The sequence below is a fragment of the Neolamprologus multifasciatus genome, chromosome 5 (genome assembly GCF_963576455.1).
Source record: "Neolamprologus multifasciatus chromosome 5, fNeoMul1.2, whole genome shotgun sequence".
Classification (NCBI taxonomy): Eukaryota; Metazoa; Chordata; class Actinopteri; order Cichliformes; family Cichlidae; genus Neolamprologus; species Neolamprologus multifasciatus.
The window spans coordinates 4,258,200-4,273,131 of NC_140443.1; the positions used below are offsets into that span (position 1 = coordinate 4,258,200).

General features: G+C 40.1%; 1 protein-coding gene across 3 annotated transcripts in view; it reads left to right on the forward strand.

Moving 5' to 3' along the window:
• The window catches only part of col2a1b (collagen, type II, alpha 1b), a 55,256-nt gene that overhangs the window by 37,579 nt on the left and 2,745 nt on the right, over positions 1-14,932 (forward strand). For all 3 annotated transcript variants that reach the window (XM_085161123.1, XM_085161122.1, XM_085161124.1), the window contains 16 exons: positions 54-107; positions 2,381-2,488; positions 2,860-2,913; positions 3,047-3,100; positions 4,234-4,395; positions 6,476-6,583; positions 8,203-8,310; positions 8,558-8,611; positions 9,074-9,181; positions 9,716-9,769; positions 11,066-11,173; positions 11,324-11,377; positions 11,487-11,594; positions 13,093-13,381; positions 13,651-13,838; positions 14,245-14,487. In XM_085161123.1, the coding sequence (XP_085017249.1) occupies positions 54-107; positions 2,381-2,488; positions 2,860-2,913; positions 3,047-3,100; positions 4,234-4,395; positions 6,476-6,583; positions 8,203-8,310; positions 8,558-8,611; positions 9,074-9,181; positions 9,716-9,769; positions 11,066-11,173; positions 11,324-11,377; positions 11,487-11,594; positions 13,093-13,381; positions 13,651-13,838; positions 14,245-14,487 (1,854 nt within the window). The remainder of the gene's footprint in view (positions 1-53; positions 108-2,380; positions 2,489-2,859; positions 2,914-3,046; positions 3,101-4,233; positions 4,396-6,475; positions 6,584-8,202; positions 8,311-8,557; positions 8,612-9,073; positions 9,182-9,715; positions 9,770-11,065; positions 11,174-11,323; positions 11,378-11,486; positions 11,595-13,092; positions 13,382-13,650; positions 13,839-14,244; positions 14,488-14,932) is intronic.

The window sequence follows — 14,932 nt, forward strand, 5'->3', positions numbered from 1 at the left end:
CTCAGTTGGCCTAACCCCTGAGTTTTTAATGCCTCTGTGTCTTCATCTTTCAGGGTGACAGGGGTGAGACTGGACCTCCTGGACCTGCTGGCTTTGCTGGACCCCCAGTAAGTAGAAAGCCATCACTATGAACTAATCTTACTGCAGACTCCTGAGTGATTTATGTTTCGACTTGCTAGCAAATTAATAGAAGTATAATTTTACTTTAAAGTGATTCAACTTGCTTATTTAACTGCAAGTAAAAAATAACTGCATCTACATGGCGGGGCTTTTCTACCGCTCATATCTAGAAACACTTGGACGTCTAACTGCCTTTACGTCAGTTTTAGGCCTCGGTGAATTATTATTTTCTTTATCTTGACACGTCTCGTTTCCTCGGTGTAATATCTGTGGAGGGAAATTAGTGTCTTTTTGTCAAACATCCGTTTAGTTATTGCCAAAGACTCACGATGGACATGAAATAGATGTTTTTTAATAAGCTGCATCCCTCCAAATGGGTTTCATCAATATATTTGTGGCAGCACAATTTATCTCTAGACAGGTTGTTTTTTCTCTACCTTACACAATGATTAATTATTGATTTTCTGTCAGGATGAATAACATTACAAGGTATCTAAATTTGTTTCAGAGCACACCGACTGTAACATGTTATCACAGTACATTAGGAGCTGCAATTAAAGGTTTTGAAATTGTTGTGTAATTATATATTATATATATTATCTGTATTTTTATTCTTGGACTCTCCTAGAGCAGCTGTTATTCTATCCTTTCTCAATGCAGCTCAAGTTCAGTTGATCTTCTGTCTAAAACAGCGGTTCCCAACCCCCGGGCCACAGACCGGTACTGGTCCGTGACTTGTTTGGTAGCGGATCGTGAGAGTTCATGCTCGGGTGTGAAATGTACAGTTTTCAGGGTTTTTATCGGTTTTAAGCATCATTTTTTGTATCGTTTTTATCGTTAAAACCCTTGTGTTGCCCTCAGGATTCCCATATACTTGTTTGCCATTCACCCAGGGACCATTTTTGACCCGAGGACAACATCACCTCGGTTTCTCTGGGTCTTTTCACGTGTATTATGAATAAATCTTCCTTTTTTTGGTACCGGTACTGTTTTACTTTGTTGTATTTATACGCAACACCTTAAAGGCTGGTCTGTGAAAATATAAACCGGTCCATGGTGCAAAAAAGGTTGAGGACCGCTGGTCTAAAGCCACAGCTCTCCTTCCTTTAAGCTAGCTTTCTTCTAATTGGCTGTCCCAGTAAGACAGAAGATTTGAAATGCAGGTGGGGCTTATGTAGTTCCACACAGAGCTACATGCCTACAGAGCCCGTTCTCACTCCCGAGGTGTAACATGCCGACGTTTTGTCACGTCCCGGGGCGTTCCTGAGGAACGCAAAAGGAGACCTTCGGCGTTCTTATGGTACGCGGCGGGTTATGGGCGAAATCCAGTGCAATGACGCTCCCGCGGTAATAGACGTTCCAGCCCTGTATTCCAGCCCTAAACCTAACATTATCCCTAGCCCTAACCATAACCTTATTCGTGACCTTAACCAGGACTTTAATGATGTTAAATAGCGTGTTTCTAAGTGATTTGAAGAAAAAGAGCGAACATGTGTAGATTGAGTCCATACGGTTCTCATATTTCCTCATTTTTACGAGGTCGTCATTTAGGAACGTGGTGGGTAGCCAAAAACGTAATATGTTGACGATTTGTCACCTAGCGTAAAATGTTACGCTTTGGGAGTGAGAACGTGTTGGCCTACATGACCCACATCTTCAAAAGAGAAAAAAAATGCATGAAATTGAGTATTTAGAGCAGATTAAGGCCTGAGCTTTTGGACATTACTATTCACTGACTGCAACATTTGAACCTTTGGTCATGTTTTAAACTGAGAGCTGTGAAAGAAAAAATATAATAGGTCCACTTTAAAGTGTATGTAACACAGACGCTGTGGGCACAGCGAGGCTAAATGCTGCACTTGTAGAAGAGAGTCATAAACTCAATGGCCTGACTTGATTGGGATTTAAAAACAGAGATTTGTGCATAATTTGATGTACTTCTCCATCATAAATGGGGCACTCGAGCAGTTTGGTATTGCAGCGACACAAAAGACAAGTGATGATATGTCATCTTATCTTAGATCTTATATTTTTTAGTTAGATCTGTTAACCAATAATTTAACAAACCATTTAATGTATGATAATGGTTACAGGTTACATGCAGTGTTAGCAGGTAAACAGAACTCCATGTGTAAAATGAGCCTTCAAACAATTCTTTTAGGGTGAAAGACCTCTGAAAGTATTTGATTATTAAGATATAGTCCTTTCACTTTTTTCCCTTTGATGTATATCAACAGCTGTTTCTGTCTTTTGCTTTCAGGGCGCTGACGGTCAGCCTGGAATCAAGGGAGAGCAGGGAGAATCTGGACAGAAGGGAGATGCTGGTGCTCCTGGACCCCAAGGACCATCCGGAGCCCCTGGACCCGCTGTAAGTGTCACTACATGTATTATCTCACTATAAATATGTTTTCTAAACCCAAAATAATGAGGGCTTGCACAAAAACACTGGATGTTTGTATCCCAGTTTTTCTTATTAATCAAAAGCTTTATGTAACAGTACGACAGGCACCGAGTGACAGTTTTTCCTACAAGAAGAGAAACTGTTATGTATGCACAAATCAGCAAAACATTCATTTCTACCTCTCTCTCTCTTTTAAACATGCATGGTGGAGTTTACAAAGTGACAGCAACCGTTGGTGATTGTGCTACATAAGGGAGAATAAGAAACTAGCTGACAGAAACAAGCTACTATAAAATACAACAAATGTCAGAGTGTAACACAGAATATGTTCATTTCAGGGTCCCACGGGTGTTTCTGGACCTAAAGGTGCTCGTGGTGCTCAGGGACCTTCTGTAAGTGACTTTTATCTGTACCAAAGAGTCTCACTTTTAAGTTATTTTACTCTTGTCTCATAATAACATGTGCAGGAAGCATTATTTTAGGATTTTATTTGTGACTCTGTCTAAATGCGTCCATCTCTGTTAGGGTGCCACTGGTTTCCCTGGAGCCGCCGGCCGAGTTGGACCCCCTGGCCCCAATGTAAGTTCATCGTCCTGATAACGAAACCCTCCATCAAACCGACTCCATGTGCAGCTTTACACGTGTAGTGGTGATACCAAAACTAAGATTATGATCAGAGCAAATGTTGGCCATCTGCTGCGACCCCAACCAATCACAGCAGATGGCCCCGCCCCTCCCTGAGCCTGGTTCTGCTGGAGGTTTCTTCCTGTTAAAAGGGAGTTTTTCCTTCCCACTGTCGCCAAAGTGCTGCTCATAGGGGGTCATATGATTGTTGGGTTTTTCTCTGTATCTATGAAGCGCCTTGAGGCGACTTTTGTTGTGATTTGGTGCTATATAAATAAAATTGAATTGAATTGAAATGAAAAGTTAAAGGAAAAGCAAAAATAAAGTGTTTTCTGTAAGCTGTTGATTATCGTGTGATTCCCTATTCAGCATTTTAAAGATGGTGGTGAATCTCCCCATAGCTCCACAAACTCCTGTTGATGTTTAAATGGCTTTGAATAAGTCTGCAAAAGCTATATTTTCAAAATCATCAACCATCTATTGACCTTTGATGGGGCATCCATGCCATCCTTTGAAAAGAGCAATTGTGAATTGGTTTACTGGGTTCCCAAACCGAGCCAGAAAACATAAATCGTAATTATATTTGCTGGTGTATAACTGTAGTTGATATAAATTCAGAAAAAGCTATTTTTGTCTGATTGTAGTTTATATAAAAAGATACAAATAAAACTACATCTATCACAGGTATGAGAAAAAAGAACAGTTGGTTTAATTTGTGTTTTATAAGCAAGAGAAACTGTTGTGAAACAGGGATGTGTTTTTAACGCCGCCTGACTTCTTTGTCATAGGAAACCTTGTAATTTGCACCTATAAAGTGCTTACCTTTGCTGTTTCAACACCTCCACACTTCACCACAGTGTGTCTGTAGGTGTTTGCTTAGATGTTTATTTTCTGCAGACATGCTGCAAAGAAACATATTGTGAGAAAACAGGCTAACCCTGTAAGGGTACTAATACACAGTCTGTGTGTTATTTGAAGTCATATAGAGCTGTACATATCATCACTGGATAGTTAAAATAACAAAAAATACTCATATGTTTCAGTAATGATTCATATTTATGTGTCCTCCTCCTCCTCACACTTGTCAGGGTAATCCTGGACCTCCTGGTCCTGCTGGTCCTTCCGGTAAAGATGGACCCAAAGGCGTGAGGGGAGATGGTGGACCTCCAGGCAGACAGGGTGATGCTGGGCTGCGTGGTCCCGCTGGAACTCCCGGAGAGAAGGGAGACGCTGGAGAGGATGGTCCACCTGTGAGTTTCTCATTCTACAATCAGATTCCATCATAAAACACTCAAGACACTGGCTGGCATCACCTGCAACTCCTTTTTACTTTGTAATACTTGAAACCTCTTCAGTGGACCATATTTAGGCGGTCGTTAGAGCTACTCTGGGGAGTAGAAAGTGATCAGATGTGTTTGTTTTCTGCACGTCTGTCGGCGTTCGTGTGGCTCTGTCAGCCCAAAGAGCCAATTTTATCAGTAATGGAAACACTCTCCATTACTGCACAGAGCTGTCAGTGTCCATCACTGGCTGTAATAGCAGACCGAGACATCTGACAGCACAGGGCAGCACAGGCCAGTGACAGACTGATGACAGGAGCCCAGGCTTTTACTTTGCCTACCCCAGAGCTGCCTGCACGCGCCCGTTACAGACACGTGACAAGTCCTGTCAAGACAATGACATACCATACTATACATATCACACACGATGGCTTACCCAAACATCAAGATAGCTGCTGTGCCGAGACTCCGTCCGTCCTATAGATTATCAGCACATCAAAGTCTTTGTCAGCTGGACTGGCTGCTCAGTTGGAGTGAGTTGTTTATAGTGGACATGTTTGCAGGGAGAGGACATGTGAAAGAGTGAGCTGTGGCGATGAGGAGAGGTGATGGAGAGACTGACACTGAAAAGTGTAGTTGCAAATAAAATCCCACGTGTAGCAAATGACAGAAGAGATAAATCATAGGACACAAACACATCTTTGCTTTGCATTGCATTGAACTGTACTGAGCGTTTGTCAGCAAACAAAAGTGATGCCTCAACAAGTCATCACACATCACAAAACCTGCAAGAAATAGCGCCTGCATAACCTCCGGGCTTTTTTCTTTTTTTGCATGTCTGTATGTGTTAAATGAACTGTGCACACTCACCTGCCACTTAATTAGAAACAACCCCCCCCCCTTTTGTTTATAAAAAGCCCAAATCAAAGCTGCTCTATTGTGGATGCCATCAGAGAATAGTGAATTTATTCTCATGTTCAAGACACCAGTTTGAGTTTGTGACATGTTTCATCATCCTTCTGTTCACTGTGGTCATAAAGGGGCATAAAGACATGATCAGCAACAAAACACATGCAGGCTGTGGCATTTAAACAATGCTCAACTTTTATGCATGCATGTTTTTATCCTGAACCTAGTTCTGAAGACACTCATTAGATGACGTCTTTCCAGCTTTCCACTGACCAGTTAGGTGAGCCTGTGTGAATCTTAAGTTTCCTGTTCTGATGGGAACAGCACCCAGCGTGGTCTTCTGTTTCTCCATCAGCAGGCCTGAAATATACAAGGGTTATTACCCCTACTGCGCATTCAAGAGGAAAAGAGTTAAATCCCCTTTCTTCCCCATTCTGACTCTCAGTTTGAACTCCAGCAGATCTTCTTTAAACGTCTGCCTGCCTAAAGCCGATTTGCTGCCACATAATTGGATGATTAGATTTGCGCTAACAATCAGAGGAACAGGCGTGCCTTATAAAGTGGCTGGTGATTGATGGATCACTTTGAGTGTTTTATTAGCTGTTTTCCAAGAAAGGCTTCTCACTGTAACTTCACATTAAAAGGATAGAAATTAGAGCCCCATCAGTCCTCTTACTTAACTATCAATCATATATTTTTCTTTCTCTTAAACAATTCTTTGAAGACACACAGTCACCTTTCTGTGTGACATCCTGTTATACCGGTGGCTAAAATTATTTATTCCTAAACGCAGCTATATTAGAGTCTATGGGACACCAGAATGAAAGGTGCTTGAACCTATTTATATTATATTACATTGTTTAGTTTGTAATTTTATATCCATGTATTCACTCGTTTTAGTATTTGTGCACTTTCTAGTTTGGGTGATGTTTTTTTTATTGATCAGGTTTAGATTTTCAGATTTGTTTTAACTAGAAGTTAAATTTATAAACTGTAAAATCTCTTGATTTTTCTTGGTTGTTGATACCTATGATCAAAATTGTTTGTTGATAGTTGTTAAATTAATCCATACCCACCCAAAATAATAATAATAATAGTAAAAATCTATATAACCACCGCTCTGCCACTTTTCTCCTCTCAGGGCCCGCCTGGTCCTTCAGGTCCTCAGGGATTGGCTGGTCAGCGCGGTATTGTCGGTCTCCCTGGACAGCGTGGCGAGAGAGGTTTCCCCGGTCTGCCTGGACCTTCTGTAAGTAATATACCCACTCACCCACTCATAAAATTCAACTTGTCAGTTATTTAGTTTAATAAAACGACACATTATTTAGTCTGACTATGTCAGAATAAATCCTAAAATATGATCCTCATAATTTCCAAGAGTCAAACGTTACAAATTGAAAATGTTTGTTATCTATTTTGTTATGAAATGTTATGTAGACATTTAATTCACAGTAATAGAGCTGAAATAAAATTACAATATCAGCTCATGTATTAGTCATGAGACATAAGCAAAATCATTTGTGATATAAATATTTGTGATAATGTAATACAATAAATTTTCCATGCTTCAGATAAACTAGAGAACGAAGGTTGTTTTCTTACCTGTTGATTTTTTTATTGATTTTCTCCTTTTTTTTGGATTTTGACATTTTGACATCAATTGATTGATCAAGAAAACAACTTAAGAAAAGAAAATCAGTGTTTTGGGGGGTTTTAAACTCTAATCCAGTAAAGTTGGAGCTCATAGATTTGAAGTGTTTTTCTTGTTTGGATTTCTTCCACTTGTGTGTCTGTAGTTACTCAGATTGAGGTGTTTCCATATCTTTGCTGGAAGCAACTTAATATCTGTCCATTTAAAAACAAAAATGTAAACAAATGTAACTACAAATCTCTACTTTCCATTCTGTTTTTGTGCATTGCATTCATACCTGCAAAACATTTCAAAATCCTTGCACTGCGCTTAACAATTTCGCACAGCCTCCCAACTTTTTCAGAAACAGGGTGGTAAAATAAATATTCAGGAAGACGCCTTAAGAGCAGAGTGCCTACTGTTTTGTCACTTAGTACGAGTGAATGTGCAAAGCCTTCAGACAGGCTCCACTGTCATTCTGCTGCCCTAATTGGGTCACAGTCAAATCGAATCTCACATGAGCTCGGGCTGCTCTCCATGTGAGTCTATCTGATGCACAAGATGACATGTGACAAGAAGCCTCCCCTTCTTGCGTCTCACACTATTAGATGCGTGACATGAGCTTGTCCCCTACTTACAACATCTCAGTGGGCATGTCCTCACCATCAATTATTCATCCGTACGCATGAAAGGGATGCCAAGAAAACAGCAGTGATGCCAGGAAAGTCACCCAGGAATGTTTCAAGCAAGAAAATGATTTTAGTAGCAGAAGTGAAGTCGAACTGTGGATTCAGTTACTTTTTTTTTTAAAACTGAGGATAATATTTATGAATGATTTATACATTTTGATTTGTAGGAATATCCACAAGCATACTATGTACAAAAATGTACCTTTTTATCCCAGTTATATATAATGACCATCATGACAGGCTTTTAAGGTGGCCTAGGAGGAACTTTAAGCTCAGTTAATCCTCTCTGATCATTCACAAAGCTGTGATTGGTCAACAAAAAGGACAATGACTACAGACCAGAATCATATTCAAATTAAATATGACATTATTTCTAAATCCACAAGATTTGTTTTCCTAATTTTACAGCATCAGCTAAGCTTTTAACCTAAAATGACAGCATTCATCAAACATGTTATATTCTATGTAGCGTAATAATCCAACTAAATAAATAATAATAACGGTAACAACTGAATGAAGTCAGTTAAAAGTCTTCTCATTTGTCCTCAGGGTGAGCCTGGAAAGCAAGGAGCTTCTGGTGGTCCTGGAGACCGTGGACCCCCTGGACCTGTTGGACCACCTGGACTGACTGGACCTGCTGGAGAGCCTGGCAGAGAGGTCAGGGAATAGCTAGCATGCAGCATGTGTGAATTAGATTCACGTCTGCAACATTAGGGCTCTCAGCTGTTTTCCTCCGACAGGTGAAGTCCGTCACTATGCACCGCCGTTGTGTCATGTTTACATTTGCATTGTGTTTACACCACATTAATGTTGCACCTCATTGGAGCAGGTTTATTATGCAGCTGATCTGTATGCAGTTAAGGGGACAACTGTTAACATTTGATTTGGTTCCATTATCTGACAGGGCACCCCTGGATCTGATGGACCTCCCGGTAGAGATGGTTCTCCTGGAAATAAGGTGAGAAGCAAGTCTGGGTCTTATTCATTTTTAATACCCTTATTGATATTTTGGAAACGTTCAAATCAGTATTGCACGATAGTGACGTAACACTGCACAACAGCAGCAGCGTGAAGCAAAGCAAAACTGCAGCAAGAAGCCTGATGAGATGCTTTAGATTCAGCCTCCTGTAATATACAATCACATGCAATAGTTTTTAAAACACAATCATATTCACTCAATGTTTTCTTCGTCTGCTGCGACAAATGATTCATTGTAGAGGTATCTGCACATTTTGGACGAGCTTTATTCTGAGTGCACAGTTTTATAAAAATGTATTTATACAGTATATGTGCATTAAACTTTTATTTTTACGGTCTGGTTCTAACATCTTTTATCAAACCTTGTGCTTAGGTAGATAGCAGTAATTGAGTTATGTTACGTTACATGTAAATCCCTGACTGTTGTGCTCTCCCTCTGCAGGGTGAGCGTGGTAATACTGGTCCTGCTGGTGCTGCTGGTGCTCCGGGCGCTCCCGGTGCTTCCGGCCCAGTTGGTCCGACTGGCAAACAGGGAGACAGAGGAGAGCCTGTGAGTATTACCTCCAAGACAAGCTAAATTAAAATAGGATGTTCCTAGAAAAGCTGCAGCTGAAGAGCAAAGTTTGTTTGGCCTTATGAGATTTATATAAGGTGGATTTTTCTCCGCTGGAAATTAGCATATTGTCTGATAGCGAGTGCTGAGGAGTGTGTCTCAAGTGTTTTATCCCTGAGTGACCTGTGGTCTAAGAGGGAAATTAAACTCTGTGCTTGCTTTTCTCATTTACATAACATTCAGTCAGTGTACTGTTAACAATTTTAGACTATTTTATCACAGTTTGCTTCCTAAACGCAGACATATTTGACTGGTATACAAACATATTGTTGAACGAGGAGGTACACAGCCGGCACACAATGACAAGCACAGAGTGAAGACAAATTGCTAAATCTTGAAAATGAAACTTACTGTAATTATTAATGAAATTTCTACTAGCAGATTATTAAAAGTTAGAATAATCGTCATTTCAAAAATATGAACACTGTGTTCGTATGGTCCATAATTCCTTTTGTTTCTTTTGTGCTTCAGGGTCCACAAGGACCTGCTGGATCTTCAGGACCTGCTGGTGCCCGAGGAATGCCTGTATGTTTCTTTCTTTTTTTTTGAAAATATTTTTATTGAAAAAAGAAAACAACAGTACTTGCAGTTACCGAAATACAATCAACCTTTCTTCATTTTTCTAAGTAAATAAACTTATATATATATGAAAGAAAAAAAAACCCAACGCATTCTAAAAGAAAGACCCCTCCCCCCCCCGTCCCACACAGATGGGCGCCTTGAGGCGATATTTGTTGTGATTTGGTGCTATATAAATAAAATTGAATTGAATTGAATTGAATCAACACAACCATCAAACATATTAGAGGAATATAACAGTAGCAGAAGTACATTTAAACAGGCAATACCTCTAGACTAGCAAAATAAGAGATAAAGGGTTGCCACTTGTGAAAAAATTTGGCTGTGCAACCTCTCAACGTATATTTAATTTTTTCAAGTTTTAAAAAAAACATGACATCTTTAAGCCACCGGGAAACAGTAGGATACTTAACAGACTTCCAATGCAACAATATTAGACGTCTGGCTAATAGGGATGTGAAGGCTATAATATCCTTTTGTGTGGAATCAAGTGTAAGTGAGCGAACAGGAATCCCAAATACAGCAATCAGAGGACAAGGATGAAGAGTTACCCCAAGAACAGTTGACATAATACCAAAATACCCCGTCCAGAAACCTTGTAGATCAGGACAGAGAAAAAACATGTGGCTAAGGTGACAAGGAGAACCATGGCATTTATCACATTTATTTTCCACTTCTGGATACAATTCAGAAAGTCTAGACTTAGAGAAATGCACCCTGTGTATGACCTTAAATTGAATAAGTCCAAGACGAGCACAGGAGGTGGAAGATCGTACCCTCGCTATAGCCTGTTCCCAAGACTCCTCATGTATTTGAATTCCTAGTTCTCCTTCCCACGTACACTTAAGCTTAACATTAGAGTGGTTACTAAAAGACAGAATAGCATCATAGAGTTTCGAAATGGTTCCTCTGTGATGAGGAATAAATGATAACGTAGTTTCCCACTGCTGTTCTGGAGGTAAAGAGGGGAAGTTTGGGAAACACTTGGCAACAAAATTTCGAATTTGAAAATAGCGAAACAAATGGGTAATAGGGAGATTATAACGAGAGGACAAGTTGGGAAAACTATCGAAAACACCATCCACATATAAATGTTTGAACTGTGTTCTGTATGTTTCTTTCTGAAGAGAAACAAAGCTGCATGCCAAGTCTTGAATAATTTCCGGCCTGAATAAACAAAAGAAAATCGGTTTAGCCACAAGGCTTAAATTAACTCTTGAAATTACCACACTTTGTTCTCAGGGGCCCCAAGGACCCCGCGGTGACAAAGGCGAGGCAGGAGAATCTGGTGAAAGAGGACAGAAGGGACACCGAGGCTTCACTGGTCTGCAGGGTCTCCCCGGACCTCCAGTAAGCATCACTCTCTGCCTGTAAACATACGTCTGCCTCCTGAACTTTGTTGTACACCAGCTCAGTCATTTCAGCTAGTTCGTGCCTTTGCTGTAGTGCAGTTTTCTTGTCATCATGCTTCAGGGATTTACTGTATTTCTTCTACTTTAGGGTCAAGCTGGAGACCAGGGTGCTACTGGACCTGCTGGACCTGCTGGACAACGTGTGAGTACAAATACTCAACTGTAATAAAAAGTGGCAGTCACTTTGAAAAACCATTAGCTTCTTTAAATGCTTCATCTTCAGACCTTAACGTCTCAAACTGTCTCTGCAGGGACCACCTGGACCCGTTGGCCCTGCTGGAAAAGACGGTTCAAATGGTCTGCCTGGACCCATTGGACCCCCTGGACCCCGTGGTCGCAGTGGAGAGACCGGTCCTGCTGTGAGTGCTTTTTTCTGCTCATTAAATTCATGTTCCTCTTTTTTTTATTTAATTTGTTATATTTCTAATATTTTTTTTTATTACTTTTTGCTACATTCTGCAAAAAACAGGTTTGTGTTAAATACACGAGAATGCCAAAGTTGTTTTCAAGAACTGAAAAAACAAGAATGGGACAAGATTGGAAACTGTGCACGACTGTCACAACCTCATGACATCATGAGTGCGAGATCTGAGGGGTTTAGTTGTGTGATGTGTTTTATTGATTGGTACAAAGAGTAGCAGCAAAATATTAGAGGTGGGAATCACCATACATCCCACGATACGATATTATCACAATACTTAACGCACGATACGATATTATTGCAATTTTTTAAAATATTTTGCGATATTCAGATTCTGTACATAAAGGTAAACTTTATCAATATTCATTTTATCTAATATCAAAGTCTCACACTCAGTCTTTCTCTCATTTCAGTTTTATTGTTGACAAACTGAACGGTTTGTATTACAGTCTAGTCCAACTTAACTGAATCAACCATCTGGTACAATTATAGCTATTCTGAACTATGCAGTTTATGAAAACTATGCAGCCCCTTCAGCAACTGAAGAATTTGAAAGTAAATTAAAACAAAATATAATTTTACATTAAATAAAAAAGTTTTAAACTTAATTAAAATAAAACATGTCTTAAATTAAAATAAGTAAACTGTCATGTTTATTGCTGCCATAAAAAAAGTTAAACACATTTGGACAGTGAAGGAATGTCAGGATTGTTGCTCAGAAAAAGGATCAACATGCTCTGAAGTCAGAGCACAAAAACCTTTTTGTAACAAAATATCGATTTCTGCTGTCCCTGTATCGATACATTATTAGCAAACAAAATATCACGATACTACACAGTATCGATTTCTTCCCCCACCCCTACAAAATATTATAAAAAGGCAGAAACATAATGTCTACATGGGACAAAATTAAGTATATATAAATGAAATAAGTTTTTTTAATTTTTGTTTTTTATTATTATAACAGATTATAGCAAATTTGTTGTCCTTATTAAAGATATAGGTAGAAGACATAAAGTCAGTCTGGAGGGAGGACACACTTATGGTGTAGGAGCTGCTGAAACTGTGTCTGCATTTCATAATTTCATATTGAAGCAGGAATTGTAGGTGCACTGCAACAAGAAATTAAGTGGCAATTAATGGACTGGAAAACAGGAAGGAAAAATTCAGCAAAGGTCAAATTAAATGTGAGTATGAGTGGAAATGAATGAGTCGCTTACTACGTGGATGCTGAAAGTGGGAGTGAAGTCTCAGAGAAGTTAATAGAAATGAGATACAAGAAGAGATTGTAGAGGATTTCCTGAACCCATCAGGAAGAGAGGCTTGACGGGTTTGACAGAAAAGGGCAAAATAATGCAGAAGTGCAACGATTGCAAGACTCAACAACAAAAAAAGAAGAAGTATATAACCCTCCCGTCTTTATTCTTTTCTCTCAGGGTCCTCCTGGAACCCCCGGACCCCCTGGTCCTCCTGGTCCCCCGGGCCCTGGCATCGATATGTCTGCCTTCGCTGGTCTGGGTCAGACTGAGAAAGGCCCCGATCCTCTCAGGTACATGAGAGCCGACCAGGCTTCTGGAAATCTCCGACAGCATGATGCTGAGGTCGACGCCACTCTCAAATCTCTCAACAACCAGATTGAGAACATCCGCAGCCCCGAGGGATCCAAGAAAAACCCTGCTCGCACCTGCAGAGACCTGAAACTGTGCCACCCTGACTGGAAGAGCGGTGAGTGACACCGAGGGGAATTGGTTAAATTTGGGGTGAGACGAGAAAGCAGACAGGAATTTTTTGCCTTCTCAATTTAGTAAAGTCAAGGTTTGTATTAGCTAAGGTTTTACAGTTGGGGAGTGTTTGGATTGAGCTGATTTAGTCTGTTTTTTCAATATTAGAAAAACAAAACATTATACAATAAATTTCCAAGTATTATCAGATTTTTAATTTACCAAAGACCGAGAATGATGCGCTCCCATGTTTCTATCTTTTTCCATCCACAGGAGAGTACTGGATTGATCCCAATCAAGGCTGCACCGTAGATGCTATTAAGGTCTTCTGCAACATGGAGACAGGGGAGTCCTGCGTCCACCCCAAGCCTTCCAGCATCCCTCACAAGAACTGGTGGACCAGCAAGAGCAAGGAGCGCAAACATGTCTGGTTCGGAGAGAGCATGAATGGAGGATTCCATGTAAGTCGCATCAACATTTTTAAATTCTCTGTGCCTGTGAAACGGGGAGCGGATTCACTGCTATGCACATGTTAAACTATTTTAAAAAGTCAATGATATGAAAACAGCGGAGGCAGGTCGGCAGTTCAGCATAAGTATTGATCATTGATTGACACGTCTATGGATTCTGCTGCCTTTTCCATCGTTTTCTCTTAAGTCTATACTAGTCTTACTTAAAGCGAAGTTAAAAAGCATCTTGGTCTCAAGAAGAAACCTTATAAATAAACTTTAGCAGAAGAATAAAAAGCACATTTTGGCTGAGCGAGGACATAAAATCAAAAAAACACACATGCGTATAAACTGAACCATAAAAACAATTGCAACTGTTATTCTAACTTTCCCTTCCTTGAATTCCTGTGCAATGCAGTTTAACTATGGCGATGACAGCCTGGCGCCCAACACTGCCGCCATTCAGATGACGTTCCTGAGACTGCTGTCCACTGAGGCTTCTCAAAACATCACCTACCACTGTAAGAACAGCGTGGCCTACATGGACGGCTCGACAGGCAACCTGAAGAAGGCCGTGCTGCTGCAGGGCTCCAATGACGTGGAGATCAGAGCCGAGGGCAACAGCCGCTTCACTTATGCTGTGTTGGAAGATGGCTGCACGGTAAGAGCAGCAGTATGGCTGACATCCATATACATTACACCCACGCTGTCAGTGAATCGTAAAAACTAGGGGTGCAACGATACACAAAATTCACGGTTCGGTTCGATACTTTGGTGTCACGGTTCGATATTTTTTTGATACAAAAAAATGTTCATTCCTTTTTAATTTGTCATTTATTAAAATTATAAATATATATTTTAACTCAAAAGTACAGTTTTTAAATTTAATGTTGCTGAAACAACAAAGTAATAAAAAAAAAATCTATCTGATGGAGAAATCACTCATCTTTGGAAAAGAGAGTTTATTACAGAGAAATGTCTCTTTCCAAAATAAAAGCTATACTATACGCTTCTTCTGGGCTATATTCTCAGCAGCATATTAAACATATCAGGTCCCCATAATGAGAATCATGTGCTAACGGCTGTCTAAATGACTCGGGTAAAGT